This window comes from Microcaecilia unicolor, chromosome 3 (genome assembly GCF_901765095.1).
Source record: "Microcaecilia unicolor chromosome 3, aMicUni1.1, whole genome shotgun sequence".
Lineage (NCBI taxonomy): Eukaryota > Metazoa > Chordata > Amphibia > Gymnophiona > Siphonopidae > Microcaecilia > Microcaecilia unicolor.
The window spans coordinates 189,275,225-189,293,025 of NC_044033.1; the positions used below are offsets into that span (position 1 = coordinate 189,275,225).

General features: G+C 47.3%; 1 protein-coding gene across 1 annotated transcript in view; it reads left to right on the top strand.

Annotated features, from left to right (window-relative positions):
* The window catches only part of PRKAG1 (protein kinase AMP-activated non-catalytic subunit gamma 1), a 76,571-nt gene that overhangs the window by 54,759 nt on the left and 4,011 nt on the right, over positions 1 to 17,801 (top strand). Inside the window, exons 7-12 of the mRNA XM_030196820.1 lie at positions 2,074 to 2,128; positions 2,563 to 2,689; positions 3,107 to 3,272; positions 3,486 to 3,523; positions 16,242 to 16,388; positions 16,486 to 16,579. Of these exons, the coding sequence (XP_030052680.1) occupies positions 2,074 to 2,128; positions 2,563 to 2,689; positions 3,107 to 3,272; positions 3,486 to 3,523; positions 16,242 to 16,388; positions 16,486 to 16,579 (627 nt within the window). The remainder of the gene's footprint in view (positions 1 to 2,073; positions 2,129 to 2,562; positions 2,690 to 3,106; positions 3,273 to 3,485; positions 3,524 to 16,241; positions 16,389 to 16,485; positions 16,580 to 17,801) is intronic.

Sequence of the window (17,801 nt, forward strand, 5' to 3'; positions counted from 1 at the left end):
TCCAGGAAGACTGAAGTTTATAAAGTGTTTTATTGGTACAGATTTATTTTTATTTTATTTATTTTAGTTACATTTGTACCCCGCGCTTTCCCACTCATGGCAGGCTCAATGCACCCATCTGTATTACTATTGATTGTGTTGTGTTTGTACTGTTTGTATTTAAAATGGTTGAGCTTAATAAAGATATAAGCAAAAAAAAAAAGTGTTTGGTGAGCATTCACTTAATGATGTCAAGACGACATGATAGGTTTCTGTGGATTTGATCTTGGAAATTTTTGCTGACGGATATTTAGATGGAACGAAAGGTGTCTATCCTGGATATATACATGGATACTGCTGCAGGAAAGGAATTACCACACTACCATATGTGGTTTATTGAAGGACCCAAAGCTGTCTGCTCTTTTAGTCAACACGAAAGACAAAACAAAGAAGTGTAATTGGCCACAAGAAGGGGTTGAAGGGATCAAGCTTTATTGAAGAACCCAGCACAACTTGTGTTTTGGTGTAATGCCTCCATCATAGGTCATTGAATAGATGATATGACAATTATTGCTTCCAGTCTGACCTGCAAATAAATTTGATTACATAACACTACTGTAGGAAATACTCTTGAGAGCAGCACAGACAAAGGCCACCCGTTTACCCCAGGTCTGATGGCAAAAGGATCTTGTGAAGGCTATAGGCAAGGAAGCTACTGCTGTCATGAAGAAAGTACAAAGAGAACATGAAATTCTTATTTGAACACATCAAAAATGCTTCTAAAGTTAAATTGGTGGTTTGTTTTGTATACCACCAATGAGAGAGAATTACTAGTCTCAAGAATGCCGCTTTATAAGTTGTTTGGACATTGTAGAGGCCTAGGTGGTTTGTTAGTGTGTCTCCTGAATTTGTTGGCACTCACTCAATGCATGCTGTTGTTATATCAGTTGCAGAAAAGGCAAAGGTCTCTGTAGAGTCTGGAATTTTCTACATAATTTTACCAAGCATTATTATTTGACAGGAAGGTTATCCAGGCTGTATTGCTTCTCACCTGGTATGTCCCTTGTGTCCAGGCCGATGGGGAGAATAAAACAATAGAAATCCTGGCTTCTAATTTGTCATCTTGATCTGGACAAACCTGCCCAGAGGCCTGTTGTTTATCTGGGTGTTCTCTCTGATACTGAGTTACATTAGAGGGTATTAGTTTGTTTTTATGTGTATTCTCATTGCAGTTACCAAAGCTATGAAAGCTTTTGGCAGTACCATATTTTCACACATATAAAGTATGCATTTTTGCAAACTGGGAGACTCCCCTGTGCACCATATACATGAGCATGCTATATGAGTTTTTTTTTTTTACATGGCCACCTGAATTCAGTATCTCTCTCCCCTCCTCCACCCCTCACCCTTCACATGTCCTGTGTCTCTCCCTCTCCCTTTCTGTCTTTCCCTGCTCTCCCCACATTCCTCCTTACTTTGTTTCTGTATGTGATCCAGTAATGATCCAGACAAGCAGCATTGGGGGCCTTTCCTCTGGTGAAGACACAGGAAGTGACAGAGGAGGCAGAACACACCAGAGGAAAGGCTCCCGATGCTGGTGAAGGCTGCCTGTCTGGATCACTGCTGAATCGGATATAGAAATGAAATAAGGAGGACTGTGAGGAGGGGGGGGGGGGAGGAGAAGAAGGGAACGGGAGAGGTGGAGGGGGGAAAGAGGGGAAGGGAAAGGGAGAGATGCAAGATGTGCAGAGAACTGCAGGGAGAGCCCAATGCTGGCAGAAGGCAACCATATTTTACACATATAGCACATGTGTTATATGTGTGAGTGCGTGATGTGCTTGAAGAGATAGGGAAGTACCTTTATCTCTAGACTGGACATACTCTTGCTTAGGAGAGCAGTTTTTTCTTATCATGGTGTGCAAAAAAACTAATCCATTTGAAGAGTGTAAAGAACTAACATAACAGGAATTGAGGAGTAAGCCCAAATTTCCAGTATTATACTTTCCATCGATGTTAAGAGGACACAGCTTTTTACTTTTCTCAGTAGTCCACGTGCGAATGATTGTGTTGTGGTTTTCTCTTGTTCATTTCCAGAGGTGTATTTACAAGATTCCTTTAAGCCGTTGGTCTGCATCTCCCCCAGTGCCAGGTGAGTCCTGCTTAGTTCTTACAAACATGCCACTCCTTTCTCAAAGTGCAGCCCCAGAGATCAACAGGGAGGATGTAGGGGCTCTCATTTGGCCTCCCTCTTTCCCAGTCTGCATATGATGAAGATGATGATTCTTTTTTTTATACATTAGCAGCTTCCCCTGAGAGGGAACTACAGAGTGCCTCTGTTTTCCTACAGGTCTGGATCTCAGGTTACTGGTACCCTTCCACTTCTCTTCCCCTCATGAAGACTATAAACTTAAAGCATCTCTACCCAGATCCCTAGCAAAGCTCAGATTTCCATTTGTCCTGCTTATGCTCCCTCTCCCACTCACGCCCTCCCTCTTTTGTACACACCTTCTCTCCCCCTCTCTCTCTCTCTTATATATACACTTAATCTCAGTGTCTCACAAATACTCTCTTTTTCCCCTTCAGTTTGTTTGATGCCGTGTCCTCGCTGATCAAGAACAAAATTCACCGTTTACCTGTCATTGACCCAGATACTGGGAATACTCTTTACATCCTAACGCACAAACGTATTCTCAAGTTCTTGAAGCTTTTTGTGAGTATCTGATCCCCTGCCTTATCCTGCACAGTCCTGTGACACATTCTCATCTAATCACTCTTTGAACCTCCACATACCTCTCTGTTCCTCACTACTTCAACAGTCCCTCATCTCCCACTCTTCTTCCTCCCTCTTTCTGATGTCTTTCCACCCTATTCATGTAGCTTTATCCTTACCCACCCCTTTTTTGTCCATTCTCTACAGTGAATATCACCTCACACCGCCCTATCTATATTGCCCCCCCCCCCCATTGTTTTGTCTCTGTCTGCTTCCTCTCTTCTATCCAATCACCCTCCTTCCTGTTGTTCCAATTGTGAGAACCACCATTGATCAACTTTCTGAGTTTTTAGGTAGAATAACAGTGTCATTTCAGTGTCTGTCTCTGTCTGCCACTCACCCCACCTCTCTTTGTAGATAGCTGACTTAGCAAAACCAGCCTTTCTGTCTAAATCTTTGGAGGAGTTGAACATTGGCACGTACAACAACATTGCACTAGTGCGCACCACCACTCCCGTGTATGTGGCACTAGGGATCTTCGTGCAGCACCGGGTGTCTGCGCTGCCTGTGGTGGATGAGTCAGGTGAGGGGAAAGATGGGAGAGGGCACAGAGGCCACGAGAGACCTGGCATGCTGGGTCTGTGAGCTTGGCAGTATTCTTGCGTTATCCAGAAGGAGTACATAGACCACTTCATGGCGCTGAGCCTCTGTGAGATGTGCTTCCTTTGGTATGTTTTTGTCTCTCTCGCTCTCTTTCCATCTTCATTTCAGTATCTCTTTTTTTCACTCATTTCAGGTCGAGTGGTTGATATCTACTCCAAGTTTGATGTCATTGTAAGTAACCCTCAAACATTTTCAGTAGAGCAAAAATAGTATTTTGTCACATTAAAGCTGATAGATTATAAAAGGGGAGCCAGTGGATGTGTGAAGAAAGGCTGGAAGCAGCGAAGAGCTTTTTATAATTCACCACTTCCACTTGTGGTCTGTGAGGACTCAGGTTAATGTTTTCATGCTAGTGTTCTCAGTCTTCTCTTTCCTTCATTCTCCATTCCTCTATCTGTTGCTATGTCTGTACCTTCCCTCCTGCTTATGTCTCTGCTGATTTTTTTTTTTAACTGCTTATAAAAAGAAAAATGTGTTAACTTCAGTATTGAGAAATGGAAGCTAAGTTTAACTCAGTAGCCCTAGCCATTGAATTACATGCAGTCAGTCCATCCATGAAGCCCTCCAACCCACTGGCACACTCCACTGAGCCCCAAATCTACTGCCAGGTTCAAATATCGCACTTTTTTTATGTCTCCAGTCCATTGATGCACACCACTGACCTGCCCCAAACCCAGTAATGCATCCTGCTGTCTAGTTGATACCACACCCAATAACCCACTCTGCACTTCTTCACCCTTCATTCTTCCCTTTTCAGTTGACCAAATTTAAAAAGTTGCACTTGGGTCAGCTGAGCTCACTAAACCTGGGTAATATCTCCAAATGGTTTAGGTTAGCACATAAAATGACAGGAATGAACCAGGGTATGTGGGAGATATCTGTATTTCACTTATTACTATTACTTATCATTTCTATAGTGCTACTAGTTGTATGCAGCGCTGTACATAAAACATGTATGAGACAGTCCCTGCTCAACTGAACTGACAATCTTATCAAGACAAAGAGGACACATAAGAGATTGGGGAGTTATTGTGGGAATGATGATTACAGACACGGGTACTGAATAGGGTCAAGAGTTAAAAACAGCTTCAAATAGGTGGATTTTTAGCCTAGATTTGAATACAGCCAGAGATTGAGCTTGACATACCAACTTAGGAAGTATATTCCAGGCTTACAGTGCAGCAGGATGAAAGGAGCAGAGTCTGGTTGTCATTGGAAGGACAAAGGTACAGATAAGAGAAATTTACCCAATGAAAGGAGCACCCGGGGAGGGGTATAGAGAAAGATAAAGAGTGGATAGGTACTGAGGAGCTACAGAATGGATGCATTTGTAAGTCAGTAAGAGGAGTTTGAATTGTATATGGAAGCGGATACGGATCCAATGAAGAGACTTAAAGAGAAGGATCGTGTGAGTGTAGCGACACTGGTGAAAGAACTGTTGTGCAGCAGAATTTTTTTTTTCTCAAATCCTTTTTATTTCAAGGCAATTCAACATATTCAAACAGCTCAAAAGAAAGTTATAGCACAATGTTTGGCTTGCCTGAAAATTTTTAACATTTACCAAACTCAACCCTGCCCACCCTTTCCCCCCTTATATCCTCTAACCCTATTCCCCCCCCCCCCCCCCCCCCCCCCCCCGCCAAACAACTTCAAGAGTTCAGTATCTTGCTTCTTGCCATTGGAGTGAGAGTGTCCCAGAATGGAAACCAGGTGCAGCAAAATTGGTCACCTCTCTTGGAGGCTAAGTCTCTTATACCTTTCTTCTCTATGGCACATGCTTGAATCATTGCGGACCTCCAATGTTCTATACTCGGGTGGTCTGGTACCAGCCACAGCTGCAATATGACACTCTTAATACTGCTCTTTTCAAGAATGCTGTAAATCCTGCTGGGGCAGGCCGCTGCATCTCAAAGAGATCAAACAGTTGTTTGGGAGTTAGTCTCCATACATGATTCCAAATTTGGGAGACATGTCTGCTCAGGTCAGTCCAAAAGACATTGATTGGCGCATATGTCCAATACATGTGCCCCAAATGAGCAGAAGTTTGAACAGAGGTGCTAATTCATGTCTCAGCATTTGCTTTTGGCCAAGTAGAGATGCCTCCTGGAGTTCATAAGATGTAGTAAATTACATGCTCAAAGAAAATCCGCGATCAAGCGGAGAACTCGAATGCCCCACGGGAAGACACAGATATGGGTAAAAAGTGGGATGTTTGACCACGGAAAGACCAATCCTGGAGACAATATCTTAAAAACTTCTTTATTGATAAAAAGACTCGACACAATTGTTGTGTTTCAGCCAACAGGCCTGCATCAGGAGTCTATAAAAACGTATATATAATCAAAATAAATCCTTCAAACAAATACATAAACAAAATCAAATAGACAAATAAACCATTGAAACAAATAATGAATGTACAATGAAGAATCAACAAGTGTTAAGAACAATGAAATATAAATAAATAATGACAAATGCACAAATTGTGTTGTAATATTACCCAAACATTACATAAAATAATCGTATAAGGGAATAATTATAAGAGGGACTAATCATAAAAGGGACTAAACATTCAAAACTATATGAGTAGATTGCACTGCCTTACAAAATATGCTAATATGAAAAACAATAGATTAAGATGAATTAGAAACTATACGACGTATAATTATTCCCTTATACGATTATTTTCTCCGAGGACAAGCAGGCTGCTTGTTCTCACGACTGGGTGACGTCCGCGGCAGCCCCCACCAACCGGAAGAAGCTTCGCGGGCGGTCCGCACGCAGGGCACGCCCACCGCGCATGCGCGGCCGTCTTCCTGCCCGTGCGCGACCGTTCCCGCCAGTCTTGTTTTTTCCGCGCTGGAGAGAGTCGTGCGTCGCCGCTCTCTCTTGTTCAGCCCCGAAAAACCGTCGCGTTTTCGTGAATTTTCTTAGTTTTTTGTTTGTTTCTGGGCGCGTTCCGGACCCTTTTTCTTTTCTTAAAAAAAAAAAAAAAAAAAAAAAGTGTGAACGCGCTTGTTTTCCCTCGTTTTCTAGCGGGGGCGTCGCGTTGCGGCCTTGTGGCCGCGCGGTCGATTATTTTTCGAGGTGTGATTTACCGCCACCATCGATGCCTTTAATTTCGCCGACGCGATTTTTCCGTCGATGTCCTCGAAGGTCCCGAGTGGATTTAAGAAGTGTGGTCGGTGCGGCCGGCCTATCTCGCAGACCGACACCCACGCTTGGTGCCTCCAGTGCCTCGGGCCGGAGCACAATATCAAGTCATGTTCTTTGTGTCTTGGTCTCCGGAAACGGACTCAGGTTGCAAGGCAAGTTCTACGGGACCGTCTTTTCGGAACTTGCGCCGGCCCCTCGACGTCGACCTCGATGGCATCGGTATCGACGGCCGGCTCTTCGGTACTGGTATCGATGCCCGCGAAATCGGCACCGATGGCATCGACCCCAGGAGCACAGGTCCCGTCGGCCCACCGGTCCTCCGGTGAGGGTAGGGGTGAGAGGCCGCGTGGGCAATCGGCCCCGGTCACTCCCTCGGCCCATGGCCCTCGGGACCGAACCCTGTCTGACCCGGTTCCTCGAGACCGAGGGGGATCGACCTCCTCCTCCTCCATTCCACCTGGCACCGATGACGGGCACCGCAAGAAATCTAAGAAGCACCGTCATCGGTCGCCTTCGATGCATCCGGCTCTCGGTACCGGCGAGGAGTCGATGCCGAAGCATCCGCGTCGAGAGGAGAGATCCCCTTCGGTAGTAGAGGTACCGACGCGTCAGGGTCCCAGCACTTCGGTGCAGTCTCCTGGACCCGAGCAGCTTCCGGCACCGACACCTCTACCGGCCCCCCCGTCTTTCCCGGCAGCGGGCCTGGACGAGTGCCTCCGAGCCATCCTTCCGGGGATCCTGGAAGGGCTGATGCGCCAGGCTGTGCCGGCGCCGGGGGTGCTTGCGCCCTAGGCGCCGTTGACTGTGGCGCCGGCGAGCTCTAGCCCGGTGCCGAGGCCGTCGACACCGCCGCCGCTTGCGGCGCCGGTCTCGACCGCCACGCAGGTGGAGTCGACGTCGATGGAGGGAGCTTCGTCCCCGCCGGCGCGGGAGTCCACCGCTCGACGACACCGAGGCCTCGGTGCCTTGACGTCGAGCCGGGCCCGGTTAAGGACTCAGCTACATGAGTTTATGTCCGATACCGAGGAAGAGGCCTCGTGGGGGGAAGAGGAAGACCCCAGATATTTCTCCTCAGAGGAGTCCGCGGGTCTTCCCTCGGACCCCACGCCTTCACCAGAGAGAAAGCTCTCGCCTCCTGAGAGCCTCTCCTTCGCCTCCTTTGTAAGGGACATGTCTATTTGCATTCCCTTCCCCGTGGTCTCTGTGGATGAGCCGAGGGCTGAGATGCTCGAGGTCCTCGACTATCCATCACCACCTAGAGAGTCCTCCACGGTGCCGTTGCACAATGTCCTCAAAGAGACACTGCTTCGGAACTGGATGAGACCATTATCTAATCCCACCATTCCCAAGAAAGCAGAGTCCCAGTACAGAATCCACTCGGACCCAGAGTTAATGCGGCCCCAATTGCCCCATGACTCGGCGGTCGTGGATTCTGCTCTCAAGAGGGCACGGAGTTCGAGGGATACCGCCTCGGCGCCCCCGGGACGAGAGTCTCGCACTCTGGACTCGTTTGGGAGGAAGGCCTACCAGTCCTCCATGCTCGTGACCCGCATCCAGTCGTACCAGCTCTACACGAGCATCCACATGCGGAACAATGTGAAGCAACTGGCAGACCTGGTCGATAAGCTCCCGCCGGAGCAGTCCAGGCCTTATCAGGAGGTGGTCAGGCAGCTGAAGGCGTGCAGAAAGTTCCTGTCCAGGGGTATTTATGACACCTGTGACGTGGCATCTCGTGCTGCAGCCCAAGGTATAGTGATGCGCAGGCTCTCATGGCTGCGTGCCTCTGACCTGGACAACCGCACCCAGCAGAGACTGGCCGACGTCCCTTGCCGGGGGGATAATATTTTTGGTGAGAAGGTCGAGCAGCTGGTGGACCAACTGCATCAGCGGGAAACCGCCCTCGACAAGCTCTCCCACCGGGCGCCTTCAGCACCCACCTCAGCAGGTGGACGTTTTTCCCGGGCCCGGCAGGCTGTGCCCTATTCTTTTGCAAAGCGTAGGTACACCCAGCCGGCCCGAAGGCCTCGACAGGGACAGCCCCAGCGTGCTCGTTCTCGTCAACAGCGTGCACCTAAGCAGCCCCCTGCGCCTCCACAGCAAAAGCCGGGGACGGGCTTTTGACTGGATCCACGGGAACATAGCCGCCCTCAAAGTGTCCGTAACGGACGATCTGCCGGTCGGAGGGAGGTTAAAATTTTTTCACCAAAGGTGGCCTCTCATAACCTCCGACCAGTGGGTTCTCCAAATAGTGCGGTGCGGATACGCCCTGAATTTGGCCTCCCTGCCTCCAAATTGTCCTCCGGGAGCTCAATCCTTCAGCTCCCATCACAAGCAGGTACTTGCAGAGGAACTCTCCGCCCTTCTCAGCGCCAATGCGGTCGAGCCCGTACCACCCGGGCAGGAAGGGCAGGGATTCTATTCCAAGTACTTCCTTGTGGAAAAGAAAACAGGGGGGATGCGTCCCATCCTAGACCTGAGAGGCCTGAACAAATTCCTGGTCAAAGAAAAGTTCAGGATGCTTTCCTTGGGCACCCTTCTGCCAGTGATTCAGAAAAACGATTGGCTATGTTCCCTGGATTTAAAGGACGCATACACGCACATTCCGATACTGCCAGCTCACAGACAGTATCTCAGATTCCGCCTGGGCGCACGGCACTTTCAGTATTGTGTGCTGCCCTTTGGGCTCGCCTCTGCCCCACGAGTGTTTACAAAGTGCCTTGTGGTGGTAGCGGCGTACCTACGCAAGCTGGGAGTGCACGTGTTCCCATATCTCGACGATTGGCTGGTCAAGAACTCCTCGGAGGCGGGAGCCCTCCGGTCTATGCAGTGCACTATTCAACTTCTGGAGCTGCTGGGGTTTGTGATAAATTACCCAAAGTCCCATCTCCAGCCAACACAGTCTCTGGAATTCATAGGAGCTCTGCTGAATACCCAGACGGCTCAGGCCTTCCTTCCCGAAGCGAGGGCCCACAACCTCCTGTCCCTCGCTTCGCAGACCAGAGCATCTCAGCAGGTCACAGCTCGGCAGATGTTGAGACTTCTGGGTCATATGGCCTCCACAGTTCATGTGACTCCCATGGCCCGCCTTCACATGAGATCTGCTCAATGGACCCTAGCTTCCCAGTGGTTTCAAGCCACCGGGAATCTAGAAGATGTCATCCGCCTCTCCACCAGTTGCCGCACTTCACTGCTCTGGTGGACCATCCGGACCAATTTGACCCTGGGACGTCCATTCCAAATTCCGCAGCCCACGAAAGTGCTGACGACGGATGCATCTCGCCTGGGGTGGGGAGCTCATGTCGATGGGCTTCACACCCAGGGTCTGTGGTCCCTCCAGGAAAAGGATCTGCAGATCAACCTCCTGGAGCTCCGAGCGATCTGGAACGCACTGAAGGCTTTCAGAGATCGGCTGTCCTACCAAATTATCCAAATTCGGACAGACAATCAGGTTGCAATGTATTACACCAACAAGCAGGGGGGCACCGGATCTCGCCCCTTGTGTCAGGAAGTCGTCGGGATGTGGCGTTGTGCTTGCCAGTTCGGCATGCTCCTCCAAGCCACATACCTGGCAGGTGTAAACAACAGTCTGGCCGACAGACTGAGCAGAGTCATGCAACCGCACGAGTGGTCGCTTCATTCCAGAGTGGTACGCAAGATCTTCCGAGAGTGGGGCACCCCCTCGGTGGACCTTTTCGCCTCTCAGACCAACCACAAGCTGCCTCTGTTCTGTTCCAGACTACAGGCACACGGCAGGCTGGCGTCGGATGCCTTTCTCCTCCATTGGGGGACCGGCCTCCTGTATGCTTATCCTCCCATACCTTTGGTGAGGAAGACCTTACTGAAGCTCAAGGAAGACCACGGCACCATGATTCTGATAGCGCCCTTTTGGCCTCGTCAGATCTGGTTCCCTCTTCTTCTGGAGTTGTCCTCAGAAGAACCGTGGAGATTGGAGTGTTTTCCGACTCTCATTTCGCAGAACGACGGAGCGTTGCTGCACCCCAACCTTCAGTCCCTGGCTCTCACGGCCTGGATGTTGAGGGCGTAGACTTCACTGCGTTGGGTCTGTCTGAGGGTGTCTCCCGTGTCTTGCTTGCCTCTAGGAAGGATTCCACTAAAAAGAGTTACTTTTTCAAGTGGAGGAGGTTTGTCGTTTGGTGTGAGAGCAAGGCCCTAGAACCTCGTTCTTGCCCTGCACAGAACCTGCTTGAATACCTTCTGCACTTATCAGAGTCTGGCCTAAAGACCAACTCAGTAAGGAATCACCTTAGTGCGATTAGTGCTTACCATTATCGTGTGGAAGGTAAAGCCATCTCTGGAGAGCCTTTAGTCGTTCGATTCATGAGAGGCTTGCTTCTGTCAAAGCCCCCTATCAAGCCTCCTGCAGTGTCATGGGATCTCAACGTCGTCCTCCCCCAGCTGATGAAACCTCCTTTTGAGCCACTGAATACCTGCCATCTGAAGTACTTGACCTAGAAGGTCATTTTCTTGTTGGCAGTTACTTCAGCTCGTAGGGTCAGTGAGCTTCAAGCCCTGGTAGCTCATGCTCCATATACCAAATTTCATCACAACAGAGTAGTGCTCCGCACCCACCCAAAGTTCCTGCCGAAGGTGGTGTCGGAGTTCCATCTTAACCAGTCAATTGTCTTGCCAACATTCTTCCCCAGGCCGCATACCCGCCCTGCTGAACGTCAGTTGCACACATTGGACTGCAAGAGAGCATTGGCCTTCTACTTGGAGCGGACACAGCCCCACAGACAGTCCGCCCAATTGTTTGTTTCTTTCGACCCTAACAGGCTAGGGGTCGCTGTCGGGAAACGCACCATCTCCAATTGGCTAGCATATTGCATTTCCTTCACTTACGCCCAGGCTGGGCTGGCTCTTGAGGGTCATGTCACGGCTCATAGTGTTAGAGCCATGGCAGCGTCAGTGGCCCACTTGAAGTCAGCCACTATTGAAGAGATCTGCAAGGCTGCGATGTGGTCATCTGTCCACACATTCACATCACATTACTGCCTCCAGCAGGATACCCGACGCGACAGTCGGTTCGGGCAGTCAGTGCTGCAGAATCTGTTTGGGGTTTAAATCCAACTCCACCCTCCAGGACCCGAAATTATTCTGGTCAGGCTGCACTCTCAGTTAGTTGTTCTTCGTAGGTCAATTTCTGTTATACCCTCGCCGTTGCGAGGTTCCATTGACCTGGGTTCTTGTTTTGAGTGAGCCTGAGAGCTAGGGATACCCCAGTCGTGAGAACAAGCAGCCTGCTTGTCCTCGGAGAAAGTGAATGAAACATACCTGTAGCAGGTGTTCTCTGAGGACAGCAGGCTGATTGTTCTCACCTACCCTCCCTCCTCCCCTTTGGAGTTGCGTTTTCATCTTTTGCTTGTCATTCAACTGGCGGGAACGGTCGCGCACGGGCGGGAAGACGGCCGCGCATGCGCGGTGGGCGTGCCCTGCGTGCGGACCGCCCACGAAGTTTCTTCCGGTTGGTGGGGGCTGCCGCGGACGTCACCCAGTCGTGAGAACAATCAGCCTGCTGTCCTCGGAGAACACCTGCTACAAGTATGTATCATTCACTTTATGTAATGTTTGGGTGATTTTACAACACAATTTGTGCATATGTCATTATTTATTTATATTTCATTGTTCTTAACACTTGTTGATTCTTCATTGTACATTCATTATTTCAATGGTTTATTTGTCTATTTGATTTTGTTTATGTATTTGTTTGAAGGATTTATTTTGATTATATATATGTTTTTATAGACTCCTGATGCAGGCCTGTTTGCCGAAACACAACAGTTGTGTCAAGTCTTTTTATCAATAAAGACGTTTTTAAGATATTATCTCCAGGATTGGTCCTTCCGTGGTCAAACATCCCACTTTTTACCCATATCTGTAAATTACATGCAGCATATCAAAGTGTGCTTGGAAATGTATTAACTTTGTTTTCAATAAAACATATTCCATCCATTTAACTGTATAATGTAGTGCTGTACAGTGAAATATACCTTACATAACCAGTGGTTATCCTTTTGACCCCCAGACTCTGTCTGAAATTCTCAGAAACCCCACCCCCTTCCCCTATAACACCTGTGATCCCTCCTTTCCGTCTCTGTGTAAAACTTATGTTACAGATAATCTCTTTGTTTCACCCCATGACAATACCCAGAGCAATGTTCCTTCCATGTCCTTGTTGGTATACCACCGCACATCGTGGTAGATGTATACTAACTCTTAACTTCTCTAACCCCTTTTTTAACTCTGGTGAAGGTGGTTAGCTTAGCAGAGTTTAAAAAGGGGTTAGACGGTTTCCTAAAGGACAAGTCCATAAACCACTACTAAATGGACTTGGGAAAAATCCACAATTCCAGGAATAACATGTATAGAATGTTTGTACATTTGGGAAGCTCGCCAGGTGCCCTTGACCTGGATTGGCCGCTGTCGTGGACAGGATGCTGAGCTCGATGGACCTTTGGTCTTTTCCCAGTGTGGCATTACTTATGTACTTTTCTATATGCCTCACTCATCATATTACCTGCTATCTGTACCCCTTCAAATAGCTTCAGCTTCCCCTTCTCCCTCTTCCCCCTTGCATACCAGCCACCTTTACATTGCAGTCCTCCTACACCGCCCTCCCCCACCTTCTCTTAATTTGCTTCTATTATAAGATCCCATTTTCCCATTCATAATTGCCCTCCCCCAAATATTTTGCTAAATCTTTCTAGATTCCGCCTCCACCCTCTATCTTTCCTGTTACACCTCTGTCAACACCATGTGACTAATACAGCTCATTGGTTCAACGAGGGGGCCTGAGTCCTCTTCCAGTGTGTTGCCAGCGTACAGCATGCTTCTACTATTCCCCACCTAATTAACTTCATTTTGTCCATTTCCAATGTCTTTGAAAGCACCGCTAACATCTGGACCTTCAGGTACTTCCTTAACTGTACTCCTGCAGTCTCCTTTATCTCATCTATCACACAGTTACATAACTTTTATACCTGGGGACAGGTCCAGCAAATGTACCAAAGAGTTCCAGTCCCTTGACATCCCCTCCAGCACTGATTAGACACCACAGGATAAATGGAGCAAATCCTTTCTGGAGTTAAGCACCACCTAGAAGTAATTTTATATGTGTTTTCTTTTATGAGGGCACTACTGGCATTTTCCCTACTGCTTCATAAATTATCTTCCACCACTCCTCCGATAACTCCTTCTTGAGGTCCTAGGCTTTCAAGTACATAAGTATTGCCATACTGGGAAAGACCAAAGGTCCATCAAGCCCAGCATCCTGTTTCCAACAGTGGCCAATCCAGGTCACAAATACCTGGCAAGATCCCAAAAAAGTACAAAACATTTTATACTGCTTACCCTAGAAATAGTGGATTTTCCCAAGTCCATTTAATAATAGTCTATGGACTTTTCCTTTAGGAAGTCGTCCAAACCTTTTTTAAACTATGCTAAGCTAACCACCTTTACCACATTCTTTGGCAACGAATTCCAGAGGTTAATTACACATTGAGTGAAGAAAATTTTTCTCTGATTCGTTTTAAATTTACTACATTGTAGCTTCATCGCATGCCCCGTAGTCCTAGTATTTTTAGAAAGCGTAAACAGACGCTTCACATCTACCCGTTCAACTCCACTCATTATTTTATAGACCTCTGTCATATCTCCCCTCAGGCGCCTTTTCTCCAAGCTGAAGAGCCCTAGCCGCTTTAGCTTTTCCTCATAGGGAAGTCGTCCCATCCCCTTTATCATTTTCGTCGACCCTTCTCTGCACCTTTTCTAATTCCACTATATCTTTTTTGAGATGCGGTGACCAGAATTGAACACAATATTCGAGGTGCAGTCGCACCATGGAGCGATACAAGGGCATTATAACATCCTCATTTTTGTTTTCTATTCCTTTCCTAATAATACCTAACATTCTATTTGCTTTCTTAGCTGCAGCAGCACACCGAGCAGAAGGTTTCAACGTATCATCGACGACGACACCTAGATCCCTTTCTTGGTCTGTGACTCCTAACGTGGAACCTTGCATGACGTAGCTATAATTCGGATTCCTCTTTCCCATATGCATCACGTTGCACTTGCTCAAATTAAATGTCATCTGCCATTTAGACGCCCAGTCTCGTAAAGTCCTCTTGTAAATTTTCACAATCCTCCCGCGATGTAATGACTTTGAATAACTTTGTGTCATCAGCAAATTTAATTACCTCACTAGTTACTCCCATCTCTAGATCATTTATAAATATGTAAAACAGCGGTCACAGCACAGATCCCTTGGGAACCCCACTTATCTACCCTTCTCCATTGAGAATACTGAGCATTTAACCCTACTCTCTGTTTTCTATCTTTTAACCAGTTTTTAATCCACAATAGGACACTACCTCCTTTCCCATGACTCTCCCATTTCCTCTGGAGTCTTTCATGAGGTATTTTGTCAAATGCCTTCTGAAAATCCAGATACACAATATCAACCGGCTCACCTTTATCCACATGTTTGTTCACCCCTTCAAAGAAATGTAATAGATTGGTGAGGCAAGATTTCGCTTCACTAAATCCATGTTGACTTTGTCTCATTAATCCATGCTTTTGAATATGCTCTGTAATTTCGTTCTTTATAATAGTCTCTACCATCTTGCCTGGCACCGACGTAAGACTAACCGGTCTATAATTGCCCTGATCTCCCCTGGAACCTTTTTAAAAAATCGGCGTTACATTGGCCACCCTCCAATCTGCTTGATTTTAAGGATAAATTACGTATTACTAGCAATAGTTCTGCAAGTTCATTTTTCAGTTCTATCAGTACTCTGGGATGAATACCATCTGGTCCAGGAGATTTGCTGCTCTTCAGTTTGTCAAATTGCCCCATTACATCCTCTAGGTCTGTAGAGATTTCATTCAGTTTCTCCAACTTGTTAATGTATGCACTGCCGTGTCAAAGAAGGGACCAGTTCCCATTCAGATTCTGAACAGGGATTGTTCCCCCCCCCCCCCTTCATTGACAAATCTGGGAATAAATGAATATATATATGATAAGCTCGGCCCACAACCAGCAGCTATAGCTCACTGTAGCTGAGGAGGGTAGGGATAGCTCCTATTTGCAGCATTATCAGGAGCTGTGGGGCACTGGATGGAAAGAAAGCTGTTAGCAGCACTCTTTTTTTAATTTTATTATTCCAGAAAAGATGTGAAATGTAGGCATAAGGGTTCAAGTCTGGAAGTCCCCAAATTGGTAATCCTTTGTTCAGGGGTCTCCAGATCTCTGATTGACTGACTTCTTCTTCTTTTTTTTTTTTTTTTTTGAGTAAATGGAAGTTAATATTTGATTTCCTTTTGAGTACTGCTGTTTTACTTATTCCTGAGATGAAATAGTGTGAATTTTATAGCACATTTTGCTGCATTGGAAGTAATTGCACATGCAGCTCATATCTACACATTGTCTTGGAGAGTGTGCTAAAAGTAGCTCACTCTTTTGCTTCCCCTGTAGTGCACATTTTTGCACCATTAAATCCTTATTACATAGAAGGTAATTTTATTGCACAAAAAAATATCCCTAACCTGAAGTAAAGCAGACCGCTAAGCTTTGCACACTTGATTACACTGGCCCTCTCTGTCTCTGTGCCTGCCTCTGCCTTTCCTGTCTTCATTCTTGTTTCTCCTCCCTCACCTCCTTTTAATTTCTTTAGTTTTTGTTGTTCCACTTTAATTTTCCACTCTGTACTGCACCTAGAACTTGGCTGCTGAAAAGACCTACAATAACTTGGATGTGACTGTGACGAAGGCCTTGCGTCATCGTTCCCAGTATTTTGAGGGTGTGCTCAAGTGCTTCAAGCATGAAACCCTGGAGACCATTATTGATCGCTTAGTGGAAGCAGAGGTGAGGCTAGTGGCAGCACTTCAGTGAAGAGCATCTCTCAATGCTGCTGAGTATGCTACTGATGTCTTTCATTCTCTCCCGCTCTTCTGTCTGCCAGGTACACCGGCTGGTTGTGGTGGATGAGAATGAAGTGGTGAAAGGAATAGTTTCTCTCTCAGACATCCTGCAGGCTTTGGTTCTGACTGTAGGTGGTAAGTTTAAGGCAGGTCTTTCCTTAGTGTTAGCAGCAGTTGTCAGCAGGGCTGCTTTTATCCAGGGGCAAACGGGGCAGCTGCTGTGGGCTGTTCATAACAGGGGTTTCATAGGTGACTATGAGGTCAGATTTCACAGCAGCAGCAGGTGACTGCAGTTAAGCACATCTCCTGTTGTATGTCAGATGGGGGATTGTGACTGGGACAGCTATGTTGAGTGACTAGAAAGACCAGGGGTGGTTATCAGCCTTTGGAAAGAAGGAAAGGGTGAGAAGGGGCTCAGATTGGAGGGAAAGAGGGGTAAGAAGGGGGTCATAGTGGAGGGAAAAACATGGGGAAGACAATCTGGATGGAGAAGTAAGGGGAAAGAGGGGAGGGGGAGAGTGGGTCAGAGTGGATGAAGAGGGAAAGAGAAAAGTGGTGAGATAGGGGTCAGTGTCTGGAGGGATGGAGGGTGAAGGATCAGCTTCTGGAGAGAGGAGGGATGGCAATAAGGGGTGTGAAGGGAAGGAAGGGGTTCAGACTGTTGTGGTAGAGAAGGAAGGAGTGAGAAGGGGTCAGAGTGTCTGGAGGGACAGCAGGGGTAAGAAGGGGATCAGTGCAGGGAGGAAAGGAGGGAGGGGAGAGGGTGAGACAGGTTCATAGGGGAGGAAGTGAAGGAGATAAGAGATTATGAAGGGAGTTGGTGAGAAGGGGAAAAAGTAGAAGGAGTGAGAGGGTGAGGAGGTGTGAAAAGGGGAAGAGTGGAGGGAGGGAAAAGGTTAGGAAGGGAAAGTGTGTTTGGAGAGAGGGGCTGAAAAAGGGTTAACAGGCAGCATAAAAGGACACACCTGTGAAGTGGGTGAGAGGGGAATGAGAAGCTAAGGAAGAGGCTAGATGTCATTAAGTGGGGTTGGTAAACAAAGAAGATAAATGAGGGCTGGGGAAGAAGCAAAACAGGAAAATGGAAAACCTGTAGGTAGGAGAGAGGTGTAAAAGGGAGACTTGAGGATAGAATGGTGAGAGAAAGGGAGGATGATGAGTAAAGTCTAACTATAAGTGGAAATGTAGGGATGAAAAGAAAGGATCAGTGTCAAAGGCAGATGTAAAGGGAAAGGAAAGTGAAGAAGAAATAAAAAAGAGATCCTGGAAAAGAACTTAGATGAAGACAGACATAAAGTGGAAAGGAGACCAACCTGATTAGTAAAGAAGAAAATACCTCCAAAAATCAAAAAGGTAGAAA